This window comes from Mus pahari, chromosome 1 (genome assembly GCF_900095145.1).
Source record: "Mus pahari chromosome 1, PAHARI_EIJ_v1.1, whole genome shotgun sequence".
Taxonomy (NCBI): Eukaryota; Metazoa; Chordata; class Mammalia; order Rodentia; family Muridae; genus Mus; species Mus pahari.
The window spans coordinates 118,764,607-118,777,826 of NC_034590.1; the positions used below are offsets into that span (position 1 = coordinate 118,764,607).

A 13,220-nucleotide genomic window follows, 5' to 3' on the forward strand; every position below is an offset into this window, starting at 1 on the left:
TTTTTTTTTTTTTTTTTTTTTTTTTTTAAGATTGAAAATTTAAAGAGTGAATTTGTAAGGCTGTGGGACTTTTTAAGTTTGTAAAATGTTTCATCCTGTGATGTTTATATTAATGTGTGATCTTGGGGAAGAAAGGAAAGGTTGTGACTTTACAGTGATTTGTGTGTCAAGTTGATTAGGGGTCAATTGTGTTGGATATCCTAAAATATCAGGTGTGGCAGCACATACCTATAATCCCAGCATTCTGGCAGTTGAAGTAGAAGGAGGAGAAGGGGGCTTGAGGCCTTATTTTAGCACTAACAGGAATTCAGTAAAAAAATCGGGGGGGGGGATGCCTCAGAAGAAATGTCTGTGTGGCCCTGGCTGGCCTGGACTTCCTATGTACATGAGGCTCGCTTTGAATTCAAAGAGATCTACCTGCATCTGCCTTTCTAAGAGTTGGGATTAAAGGCAAATGCTATCACACCTGGCCTTACAGTTATTATTATTGCTATAGTGGGCACTGAATATGCTGGCATGCATGCTAGGCAAATGTTCTACCATTGAGCCATCCATGTCTCAGCTCTGTTATGAGATAAGGCCTTGCTATGGGGCTCAAGCTGGGCTTCAAATGCTCCATCCTCCTGCCCCTCTCGAACTCCCAAGTAGGTCCACACCATCTTGTCCAGGTCAGAGACTAAAAAACTTATGTTTATTTTGATGTGTATGTATGCCTTGTGTGAGTTCATACATACCACCACACGCCTGCAGAGGCCAGAGGAGGGCATTGAATCCTCCGAAAATGGAGTAGCAGGTGATTGTAAGCTGCCCTGTGTGTGCTGAGAAGTGAATGCAGGTCCTCTTCAAGAACAGGATATGCTCTTAACCACTGAGCCATTCCTATAGCCCAATAACAAATGTTTTAAAAGGTGATCTTGTGGTATTTGTCTTTTCTGTGACTGACTGATTTTACACAACTCATAATGACTGCCAGTTGCTACTGCAAATCACAAAATTTCATTCTTTTTTTTATTTTTATTTTTTTATTTTTTTCAATTTTTTATTAGATATTTTCTTCATTTACATTTCAAATGCTATCCCGAAAGCCCCCTATACCCTCCCCCTGTCCTAAAATTTCATTCTTTTATCCAGAAATATATTGTGCATATATACCATGTTTTCCTTATCTATTCATTTATTCACTGATTGACATGGTGGCTGAATTTGTATTCTAGCTATTATGCATAATGCTGAAAGAAACATGGAGAGCCAGAAATGATGACATACTCCTGCACTCAAGAGGCTGAGATAGGAGGATAAAGAATTTGAGGACTGCCTGAAAAATGTACTGAGACCCTGTCTCAAACAGAACAAAACACAATATGGGCGTTGACATGCAATGATTTTCTTTTCATCAGATATGTACCCTGTATGGGGGTTGCAGGGTCATATTGTAGCTCTGCTTGGAGTATTTTGAAGTACTTCATATTGTTTTTTCATATGCCTGTACTAAGCTGCACCTATGCCAAGTGCATACACGCTCCCCTTCCTCCACGCCCTCATTTGTTCGTTTTGTTTCTTTTTGGTATTAGGAATTGAACCCAGAGCCCCTTACGTGGTAGACAGGTCCTCTACCACTAAGCCATTTCCACAGGCCTTTTTTTTTTGTTTGTTTGTTTAGTTTGGTTTTGGTTTTAGTGTGGGTGTTTTTGAGACAGGGTTTCTCTGTGTAGTCCTGGCTGTTCTGCAACTCACTCGGTAGACCAGGCTGGCCTCAAACTTGGATATCTGCCTGCCTCTGCCTCCAAGTGCTGGGTTAAAAGTCATACACCTCCACAGCCCTTATTAATTTCAATTTTTGAGTCTCTCTGTGTGTGTGTGTGTTGAAACAGAGGCTTACTATGTTGCTCAAGTTGTCCTCAAATTTTTTATCCTCCTGCCTCAGCCTCTTGAAAATCAGGAATTACAGGTCCGTGCTACCAGACTAGGTTATAAACATCTACCTGTCATTAATATCTACATGTATATATTATGCACACATATATGTACATGTATATTAAAGACTATGGATCAGAAGAGTAGTTGTGTATACCTTTAATCCAAACACTCAGGAGACCAATATCTGGTCTACATAGTAAATTCCAGGACAGCCAAGGAGAAATACTACCCTCTCTCCAAATCCTACCCGTCCTAAAAAAAAAAAAAAAAACCAAACCAAACCAAACCAAACCAAACCAAACCAAACCAAAAACCCAACTATGAACAGAGCTGAGTCCTGGAGTTTATCTCCAGAACTGAAAAAATTACCTATGCTCATAAGTTGTTTGATAATGAGGATGTGCTGTGAGAATGGCATTAGGAAGTTTATTCTTGTGGGAACATTAGAGAGTGCATTTTCAGAAATCTCCACGGAATGGTCTATGTGGTTTCTGATGCAATCAAATGATTCAATGAACACAAGATATGCAAAGCTGCTTCCGGTGTCACATGTGGACTGCTTCCATTTTATAAGTAATGTTAAATACAGTAAGGCCATGCATCAGCAGCATGCTGCTTGCCAGGACCAGGCATTATTAGCTATACACACTTGGATGCACAATCTTTTCACGTGATTGACAGACCTCCAGCACAATCACGTGAGAGGTTACATATCGCAATGCCCACATCACTAAATGATAAGAGTTTTTGGTTGTCGTTGACCAAAATGTTATTATGTGGTCCATGACTGTATTGTAAAGTTTCTTTCATCACTAACCTCCTCCTCCACATTGCTACACACAGAAGGTAACCATGATTAAAGTCTTCTATCTTAAGCAACAGTTGGTATGGCTAATCTTTACTTATATCTACCTTTAAACAAGCATTTTTTCTTTTTGTTTGCTTTCTTAGGTTAGGTCTCTGGCTGTCCTGGAATTCAATATATAAGACCAGGCTGTCCTTGAACTCAGAGATCCACCTGCCTTTGCCTCCCAAGTGCTGGCATTTAAAGTATGTACTACTATGCCCAGTTTACAAAAGTATTTTTATAATTTTAAATTATATATATGTTGGGGGGAGGGGTACACACATGTGAGTACAGGGGCCCTAAGAGGCCAGGGGCATTGCATCCTGTGGAGCTGGAGTTATATAAGTGGTGCTGGGAACCAAGCTTTGGACCTCTAGAAGAGCTGTAGGCACTCTTAGCCACCGAGCCACCTCTTCAGCCTTGCACACCAACTCTTTGTTTTTGTTTGAGACAAGGTCTTTTTATAAAGCCCTGGCTGTCCTGGAACTCACTTTGTAGACCAGGCTGGCCTCCAATTCAGAGATACTTCTTCAGCTTCCTCACTGAAATTAAAGGCATGCACCACACTTGGCCCACATCCTCCTTTTTAACACAAGAGATACTGTGCTTTATGCATTGCTGTGCACATGACACTCTTCTAGAATCTTCTGTAGATTGTTTTTGAAATGTTTGACAAACTATTTGCTGAACTACAAATAATGAAGCAATAAAGTCTTAAACTTTGACTACATTACCATGCTAAATTCTACTACTCAACATTTATTGTTCATGTCATTATTGTTAGAGACAGGCCAGCTCTGATTGGCCTGGAACTTGCTATATTGCCCAGACTGACCTGTAACATTCCATTATCCTTTTATGTCTTCCTTCTGAGTGCTGCCTCCTGTTTTTTTATAGTTATAATTTTTTATTATGTATTTTGTGTGTGTTTATGCATGACAGGGTGGGCATATGAAGGTCATGGCTCTCCTGTGTAGTCATAACTTTTGGGAGTCTGTTCTTACTTTTCATTTCGTTTTGAGGTGTGATCATGTTTAATGGTCCTGACACTTTGCTAGCTCCTCCTATCTCTGCCTCCCATCACCCTGTAGGAGTTTTGGGATTACAAGGCATGAGCTACTGCATGCAACTTTTTTATGTGGGTCCCTGGGTTCCATTTGAACTCAGGACATTAGTCTTTCAAAGCAAGTGCTTTTGCCAGCTGAGTCGCCTCCCTGCTCTGTCTCTTTGTGGTGCTTGGGAATCAAACCCAGGGTCTGCTACATATATTCTACCACTAAGCTGTATCTTGATCCCAGAATAGGCAATTATTTTTGTGTTCCAAAATGGGATCCAAACTAGGGCTTTGAGCATGGGAGACAAGTGTTTTACCACTGAGCTCTATGCCCATTCTAGGTATATTTTTGTTTGTTTGTTTTTTGTTTTTTTAATAATTTCAAGGCAGGTAGTAGTCTATCATTTTGAAGTTGCTTAGCCATCAGCCCTGTAAGTAGGTATGAGAGGCCAAACGCTGCCACATGTATCATCAGTAGAGAACGACACTTAGCTGTTTACCATGTGTACCTCATAAGACTGAGTCTGTGGAACACAGGAATGTGTCTTATGCAGCATCATTGCCTCTCATTGTGTCTGAAGCATAACCAATATCCTGTTTTGGGAAAGCTTTGGAATCTGACTCACAGTGGATGTCATTATGGACAACAATTTTGCTATTTTTAATGCTTCATAACATATGTAAGTACCTTGAGTATTTATAACTTTGCTTTGCTTTTCCAGAATGAATATAATCACCAGTTCCAGACTAACATAGAGCAATTATCAGGGACAAACACATTTAATCCAAAACTCTTTTGGCAATTGAATTAGTTTGTAACTGATGAAACAGATTCAGAAAGATTAACTTCCCTGAGTTTGCAGTTAGTGAGCATTAGTGCCAAAATTTAATGATTAAAAAAAGTTAAAAAAAGAAAAGAAAGAAAGAAATGTACAACTCAAATCTGATGGTAAGAATATACTGGGAGAAATGGAAGGTAGGAGTCAGCAAGATGGCTCTGTGGCTAAAAGCACTTCCTCTGTGTGACAACCCAAGTTTGATCTCCACAACTCACATTTTAAAAAAAATCTACCTATATATTATTAAAAAATGTAATATAGATACAGCGGGGCTTTCCCAGCATTCCTGCAGTAAGATGGGAGGTAGAGATGGGACAATCTTCTGGAAGCTTTTGTATGCACTGAGTGCCAGAAACAAGAGATCCTGCCTCAAAAATGAGGTGGAGGGGTTAGGAAAACGGCTCAGCAGTTAAGAGAGCTTGCTGCTAGGGCCGGGCGTGGTGGCGCACGCTTTTAATCCCAGCACTTGGGAGGCAGAGGCAGGCGGATTTCTGAGTTCGAGGCCAGCCTGGTCTACAAATTGAGTTCCAGGACAGCCAGGGCTGTACAGAGAAACCCTGTCTCGAAAAACCAAAAAAATAAAAAAATAAAAAAAAAGAGAGCTTGCTGCTCTTGCAGAGGACCCAAGTTTGGTTCCCAGCACCCATGCTGGGTGGCTCCCAAATACCCAAAACTCCAGTTCCACGATACCCAATTCCTCTGCCCTCCATGGCAACTCACCCTCATGTGCACATACTCATGGATTTATAATAATTAAATAAATCTTAAGGAGGTAGGAGAGAATCAACTTCTGAAAAGTTGTCCTCTGACTTCTACATGTGCACTGTGGAATATTCCCCCACCCCACCCCCCAATTAAAAAAAAAATACAGGGAATAGGTGGAGTTGGAGGCATTTTTGGGGTGAGGTAGAAGCCTAGTGCAATGGAAACCCCATGGAATTTATGAGAATTACCCTAGCAAAGACTTCTAGTAATAAGGGACACATTCTTCTGTCTTCTGTAATTAGTCCAAGTCTCAAGTGGAGTGACTGGGACACCCACCCAGGCACAAAACCTTCCACCTAGAGTTTGTTCTGCCTGCAGAGTGTTCTGGACCAGAACCTAAAATAATCATCAAAGAGACCAAAGAGACTTCATCTAGCAACTGATGGGGAACAGACACAAGGTCCCATAGTCAAACATTAATTGAAGCTCTGGGAGTCCTGTGGAGGAGAGGAAGGATCAGAGGAACCCAAGGGGTTAGGGACACCACAGAACCCAGAATCACTGGGGCTTGTAGAGATCAGGAAGCCTGTAGGGGTCTGACTCAGATCATCTACATATGTGTTCTGGCTGAGTAACTTGGTGTTCATGGGGCATCTGGGGCTGTCTCTGACTCTTCTGCCTGCCTGTGGGGCCCTTTTCCTCCTACTGGGTTGTCTTGTTCCAGCCTTGATATGATGGTCCGAGGTGCCTGGTCCTATTGTTGCTTCTTATGCCCTTTTTGACTGATGTCCCTGGGAAGCTTGTTCTTAGAGGGGATGTGGAAGGGGTTGGTTCTGGGGGAGAGATGAGGGGAAGGAGGAGGTGTGGGGAGGGAGGGAGGAGAAACTGAAATTGGATGTAATGTAGAATAAAAAATAAAAATTAAAAACAATATTTTAGAAAAGGGGACTGGAGAATGCTAGGATTTGTGGGCGATTTTAAATTCTTACACAATAATGTTTGCAATTGTGACAAAGTCATTGCCTTTTGGCTCTCCTATTTGAGCATGTAACAAAATGGGTTTGTATCATGTCTTCTGAATTAAACTCTTCCCCTGATGTTTACTTCTAGTTTCTTGCTGGACCAGGTTGGCCTATGCTGTGTTACTTTTTCTTGGGAGAGAGAAGAAAGGCCTAGTCATTCTCGAGGGGGGTGGGGGGTGGGGAGAAAGGGCACTGACAGACCAAAGAAAGAATTCTATCCAAGTTCAGCTTGGTGAACCATTGAGTTTATTGAAGCCACTTATAGGTACACGGGTGACTCAAAGGCAGTTACATCACAAGGAAGTCCCTTGGGCAGTTTATGGGCAACTATACAAATTAAAAATCTCATCTGCAGCATGAGTGATTCACAAAGAACCTGCACCCCTGACGAGTTCCACGGGCAGCTTCAGTAATGGAAGAGTCCTTCTGGTCAACTTGCTCTTGGATATACACCTTCCTCACATGAGTCTCCTGTGGCTGAGTCAAGACAGCAATGGTCATGTCCACCTTAGAAGAAACAACTACACAATAGCCTAGAAGATCTAATCTGGTTTAAATCTAAAAGCTGGAAGAGAGCTTCCTAACAGTCTTGAGAGTTTGGGGAGAAGGGGGCTCAAACAGTGGTTAAAGAAGGGTAAACAGGATTTCTTTAGATAGGCTATGAATAATTTTTACCTCATAACCTCTGGCTTAATTGCTCAGGAAGTGAAGATAGCTGAAAGGCTTGGCAGGGTCTAGAGATAGAGGGAAGTTCAGGGTAGGCCGAAGGAAGAAAGAAAACATTGGCTGAATGAAGGAAACAATGGTGAGGACAAATCGCGGTCACTAGGGTGACGCTACCCCCATCTGTAGGATTTGTTGGAAAACAGTATTTAGTTGTGGCAAATTGTATTTTCACAATATGTCAAGTATGAGTAAAAGCATTTCCCAACAACTTCCTTTTGTAAAGTAACTTTGAATCAAGGCCCTATAAGTCTAAAGTTCACAAAAGGTGGGTCATGGCTCAGAATAGACAAAGTCTAGCAGAGGTCGCGCGAAAATGAGGCGGAGACTCACTATGTAATTCAGGAAGGTATTGAACACCTGATCCTCCGCCCCTGGTCTCCAGTACTGGGCTTACCAGCGTGCCACCCGGAGCCTGACTAAGGTCTTACTTTAGCTTTTAGTAAGACTTGGTCAGATCAGAGATTGGGAGTGATGGTGATGATAATGAAGTCACGATGGTCTGTCCTTGTGAAGTCAAAGTCATCGAAGCGTTCACGTCTTCACGTGTCATTCTTTCATACCACCACCTGTAGTCCTGGCCAGCGAGGAACACCAGAGCCCAGCACACGGGCCGGGTGGGGGCTCCCGGCGGGAACCGGGTGGCCGAAGCCCGGCCCTGGTCTCCGCGTTAGGCGCCGGGCAGGGTCTTCCGAGAGCCCTCCTCGTTTTCTCCCTTTGCAAGGCCTAATGGGAGTTGTAGTTCAGCGGTAGGAAGACCCACTCGGCCCAGTCCCGTCCTCCATTTCCTCCACGCCCCGGATGAGGACGAAGACCCGGGACAGAGGGGCCGGGCCCAAGAGAACGCCGAACTACAATTCCCGATGGACCCGACATTCCAATACGCAGTCACAGGTACCCGCGGCACGATCCGCGCTCCGGCGCACGCGCACCGAACGGTGGCGGGACTCGGCCGCGTGCGCTTTCCCGCCCTCGTCCCGCCCTGCGCCATCGGCAGGGCTGTCTCCTGAGCTGTAGGCTTTCTCCGCGCGCTCCTCCTCGGTTTCTCCCCAAGTCCAGGCTCCGCCTCTTTCCCTCCTCCAGGGCAGCCTCAGCCCGCTCCTGTCTTCTCTGCCTCTGCTACTTCTGCTGAAGGAGGAGGCTCCATGTTGTCCCCTCAGCGAACTGCAGCGGTGGCATCGAGAGGAGCAGGTGAGGCGTCCAATTTCCCCGGGACCCGCTCCGCGGTCACCCACGCCGCCTTCCAGTGCTTCGGCTCCGAGGTGACAAGCCGCCCCTGCCGCCGCCTTTTTTGGTGTGGCGAGGGAGGCCGCACCACCGGGTGTCTCGGCTCGGAGTTCAGGGCCGGGGCTCCTGGAGCGGGGAACGTTCTCGGTCTCCGCCGGGAGCCCGCGGCCTCCGGCGGCCTGGTGCTCTGGCCCGTCGAGCTCCGCCCTGTGCTGGGCAGGGCGTGCCGGGCGGTGGCGCGCCCCGGGTCGGAAAGCGAGGCTGGCGGTCTTAACGGGCCCGGATCGGCGGGAAGGCTTTATTATTGAGCTTTAAAGTGCTGGAATGCTGCGGTGCAGCCTTGGTTGAAAGGTTTTATTTTAAACGAAAAGACCTTGAGTTACGGACAAGTATTAGTAAAGTTCGTTTTCCACCCGCGCTTATTTCCATGTTTGAGATAAAAGAACTGGCCTAAATTTGGTTGTTTAGTTTTGCAAGTTTTTAATTTTTTTAAAAGTAAGTTTTGTTCCTTTGGCTTTGCTGGAGACATAAAACGAGGTAGTAAAAGTACTAAATGAAAGCCATATATAGTCGCTCCGGAAATTCATGGATGCAGTTTCGCCTGTCATTTCACCTGGCACTGGGCTTGTTTAATGGGTATGGCCCTGCAATGATTGCAAGTTTCAGTTGCGAAATCTAAAGAAAAAGAGAATGAGTCAATAGTAGTGTTTGAAGAATTTTTTAGCAAACCCCAGTCTTCAAATTTGAGTACGAAGTGGAATGTTTTGCGAAAGGTGAAGGGGAAAAAAAAAACCCTAACAGGCTAAAACGTCATGGTCCTCAGTTTTGTTTTGGAGAAGTAGATAGAGTTAAGTAAAATCTACGTAAGGATTTGTAATCTGTCAGTATTCAGCTTGCATACAAACTGGACCGTCAAATGAGGGCTGTTTTGCTTCCTAGGAAAACCAGCTTGTATTCTAGAAATTCCTGTGTAACTTTAACATGAGTGAGGGGATGTATGATTGAAAAACATTTTCACCTAGTGAAGCATATAAGGCCAATACCAACATATTGTTTTATTTTCGGTGGTTTACTGTCACTTGTAATAGTCATAACCATAAGAAAAACAGTTGGGGTGGTGGTGCACGCCTTTAATCCCTGCACTTGGGAGGAAGAGTCAGGCGTAGCTCAGTTCAAAGCCAGCCAGGTCTACAGAGTGAGTTCCAGGACAGCCAAGGCTACACAGAGAAACCATGTGTGTGTTAGGGGGAACAAAACGAACCAAACCAAATAACAAAACAAGTCACTCCCCCTAACAAACAATCCCACAAACAACAACAAAACAAAACAAAAAATAAAGAAGAGGGAGGTGTGATTATATGCCATAATAATTTTCTTAGTGTTTAGTAAATAAGAACGGTTTGTTTTGTGGTGCTGGGGATTGAACTCAGTTTTGTGCTTTTATAGCGCTTCACCCTAGTTCTTAGGGCTCCTCATAAAGGTGTTCAAAAAAAAAAAAATTTTTTTTTTTTTTTTTTTCGAGACAGGGTTTCTCTGTGTTAGCCCTGGCTGTCGCTGTCCTGGAACTCACTCTGTAGACCAGGCTGGCCTCCAACTCAGCAATCCGCCTGCCTCTGCCTACCAAGTGCTGGGCTTAAAGGTGTGCGCCACCACTGCCGGGCTTAAACAATTTTTTTTTGAGTGGACATGATGATGCCTGAGGGGTGGAGGTAGCCAGGATCATGTTTGGCTACATAGCAAATTTGAAGTTAAGCCTGGTTTACATGAGACCCTTTCTCAAATTTCTACCCCCCCAATAAAAAGAAAGATAAAAGGAAAAAGTTGGTTTATAAATAAAAGTTATAATCACTAGTTAAAACAAAATAATGGAATGGGGCTTGATGGCATATACCTATGATTTAGTACCCTGGAGGCTGAAGCAGAAGGATTTCTAGTTGGAGGTTTTGTTCCAGTAAACCAAACAAAAAGCCTAAAATGAATAATAGAGAATCATATGAAAGAGAAATATAAAGTTCCCCTCTGCCTGTTCTGTGAGCAGCTAAGGTGGATATGAATCTATTTGAAAACTGATACAAATTTACCCATGACAGGCCAGCCCAATGGCTCAGCAGATGGAGGCATTTTTGGTTCCTGGGACCCATATCACATGAGGAGAGAGCTTATTCCTACAAGTTGTTCTCCTGACTTCCACATGTACACTGTACATTAAATAAATAAACAAGTGTAACTTAAACTTTTAGCCATATAACCAGCATGCTTGTTAATCTTTGGTCTGTTTTTTTTTTTGAGACAGGAATCTTCTGTGGCCTAGGCTGGCCTCCAGTTGAGGCTGACTTAAACTTGTGATCTGCTTCTACCTTTGAAGTGATGTGATTGCAGGTGTGCACTCATTGCACAGATGCTGTTAAAAGTTCCTTATGGTCTTGTGTTTCATTTTGAGAAGTGTTAAAGTAAAACAATGGCATTTTAAAATTTGAATTTTAAAACATTCTCCTGGGCTGTCTATCAGACTCTAGGAGTATATTTAATGCTTAGGGGAAATAGTAAGGAGTGTGTGTGGAATAATGCAGTTTAAGTCAAACCTCAGTTGTTTTAGAGCTGTGGTTATGTATTACCTAGGGACTTAAAGCCTGAATATGCTTGCTTGGGTTAAATTTGTTGGGTCTTGCGGAGTGTAGTGATGCATGTCTTTAATCCTAGCACTTGGGAGGCAGAGGCAGGTAGATCTCTGTGAGTTCAAAGTCAGTCTGGACCACATGGTGAGTAGAACATCTAGAACTACACAGTGAGACCCTGTCTCGAAAAAACTAAAAAAATAAAAACTGGATCTCACTGTGTAGTCATGGTTGGTCTGGAACTTTTTTTTGAAGATGAGACAGATCTTGAACTTACGGAGATCTGACTCCCTCTTCCCAGTTTTCAGATATCCACTATTCTTAGCACAACTTATAGATCCTGATTTTATGTATTCAGGGGCCAGGAAACAGTGAAAAAAAAAAAATCCTCATTTTGTATATTTATGATAAAATTTCTCCAATGGTAGTTGTATGCATTTGAATAATTTATTTGATATAAAATAAGCATTTGTTAGCGTTTAGTACTTATGTTGAAATATTGTTTTTTACAAATTATTTGAATTTCTTTTGCTAGAGCAGGCTAGATGTATCTCACAGCTAAAAGTATGTTATAGATAAAGTGATAGGCTTTACTCCTATAGTAAGTAAGCAAAGGATTGGAGTAAGGGCATGGTTATCTGAAATGGTGAATCTAAGCTTAGTAAATATTGCCAATTAAGATATTCTGGTTTTTAAGCACCTTCCCTCTAAAAAAGCCTTTCTTTAAGATCAATGAGGTAGCTCACATTTGTAATCCCAGTCTTTGGAAGGTGAGACAGAATTGCCATGGATTTGATGCCAGGCTAGACTACATAGTGAGTTCCAGGATAGCTTGAGCTACAGAATGGGACCCTGTCTCAAAAAACAAAAAAACAAAAGGTAAATCAAAACAACAACAAAGAAACCAAACCAGACTAAAACAAGAAGAAACTAAGAAATAAAACAAGAAAGATTTATTTAACTGTAATTTGACTAATTGGAACCTCCAGATTAGATTTCCTGTGTTTAGGAAAGAGGCAAGTACAACCACTCTATTCAGAAGCAGGCAATCTCCGAGTTCAAGGCCAGCGTTGTCTACAGAGCCAGTTCCAGGCCAGGCAGCACTACACAGAGAAACCCTGTCTTGAGTAAAACAAACACAACAACAGCAACAAAAAACAAAAAGAAAGAAACTTGTCTCCCCCTCCCCCACCCCAATCCTGGGGACTGGAGAGACACTGGCTCAGTGGGTTAGAGGGTTTGCTGCTCATGTAGAGAATACATTTGGTTCCCTTTACCGCAGCCCAGTCTGTACCTTCTGGCCTCCTTGGCCTCCTGCGTGCATGTGCTGCTCATAAATTTGGGAGAGTACACACATATATGCATTAAAAAAAATCATAGCCAGGTAGTAGCACACACATTTAATCCCAGGACTTGGGAGGCACAGGCAGGTGCATCTCTCTGAGGCCAGCCTGGTCTCCAGAGCAAATTCCAAGACAGCCAGCATTATACTGAAAAAATCTGCCTTGAACAACCCCCCTCCCCAAATTTTTGTTTTTTCTCTAGCTGATAAAAGGCTGTCTAGTTTTATTTTTGTTTTAAGATGAAGGACTTTGCGTTGCCTAGGCTGTCTTTGAACTATAGATTCAAGTAATCCCCATCTCAGCATCTTGAATAGCTGTGACTGCTGGTATTTACCATCTCACCTAACTTTTGATTTAAGTTTTAGGTTCAGACCTGTTTTTTTTTTTTAAATTTATTTATTTTTTATTTATATGAGTACACTGCAGATGTCTTCAGACACACTAGAAGATTGTACCGGAGATGGTTGTGAGCCACCATGTGGTTGCTGGGAATTGAACTCAGGACCTGTGGACAAGTAGTCAGTGATCTTTTTTTTTTTTTTTTTTTTTTTTTTATAGTCAGTGATCTTAACTGTTGACCCTTCTCCAGCCCTCAGCCCTGTCTTTGTAGTTTCTGAATCTTTTTTAGTTAAAAATTATTATCATCATTATTATTGTGTGTGAGGTCATGATGGACGTGTGTGGATGATTATGCTACGGCCTATGTGTAGAGGTCAGAGAACACTTGGTACATTTACTTCTCTGCTGGGTTCCAGCAGTGGAATCCTGGTCAGCAACTTTCGAGGCAGCACCTTTACTTGCTGAGCTCTCTTGGCTGCCCAGTTTCTGAATCCTAAATACTAGTCATACTTTGTTGTTAAAAACCCGTATCATGGTCTAGAGAGACGGCTCAGTGGTTAAGAGCACTGACTGCTCTTCCAGAGGTCCT

The 13,220-nt window shown here is 42.9% G+C and overlaps 1 protein-coding gene across 2 annotated transcripts in view; it reads left to right on the forward strand.

Annotated features, from left to right (window-relative positions):
• The first annotated feature begins 7,921 nt into the window (after nucleotides 1-7,921).
• Atl3 (atlastin GTPase 3) overlaps nucleotides 7,922-13,220 on the forward strand; it is a 40,235-nt gene continuing 34,936 nt past the window's right edge. The window contains exon 1 of one of the 2 annotated variants that reach the window (XM_029538360.1): nucleotides 7,922-8,001. In XM_029538360.1, the coding sequence (XP_029394220.1) occupies nucleotides 7,971-8,001 (31 nt within the window). In that variant the 5' untranslated portion in view covers nucleotides 7,922-7,970. Of the gene's footprint in view, nucleotides 8,002-8,046; nucleotides 8,299-13,220 lie in introns of those variants that run through there. The other variant, XM_021191267.2, reaches the window with a different exon arrangement.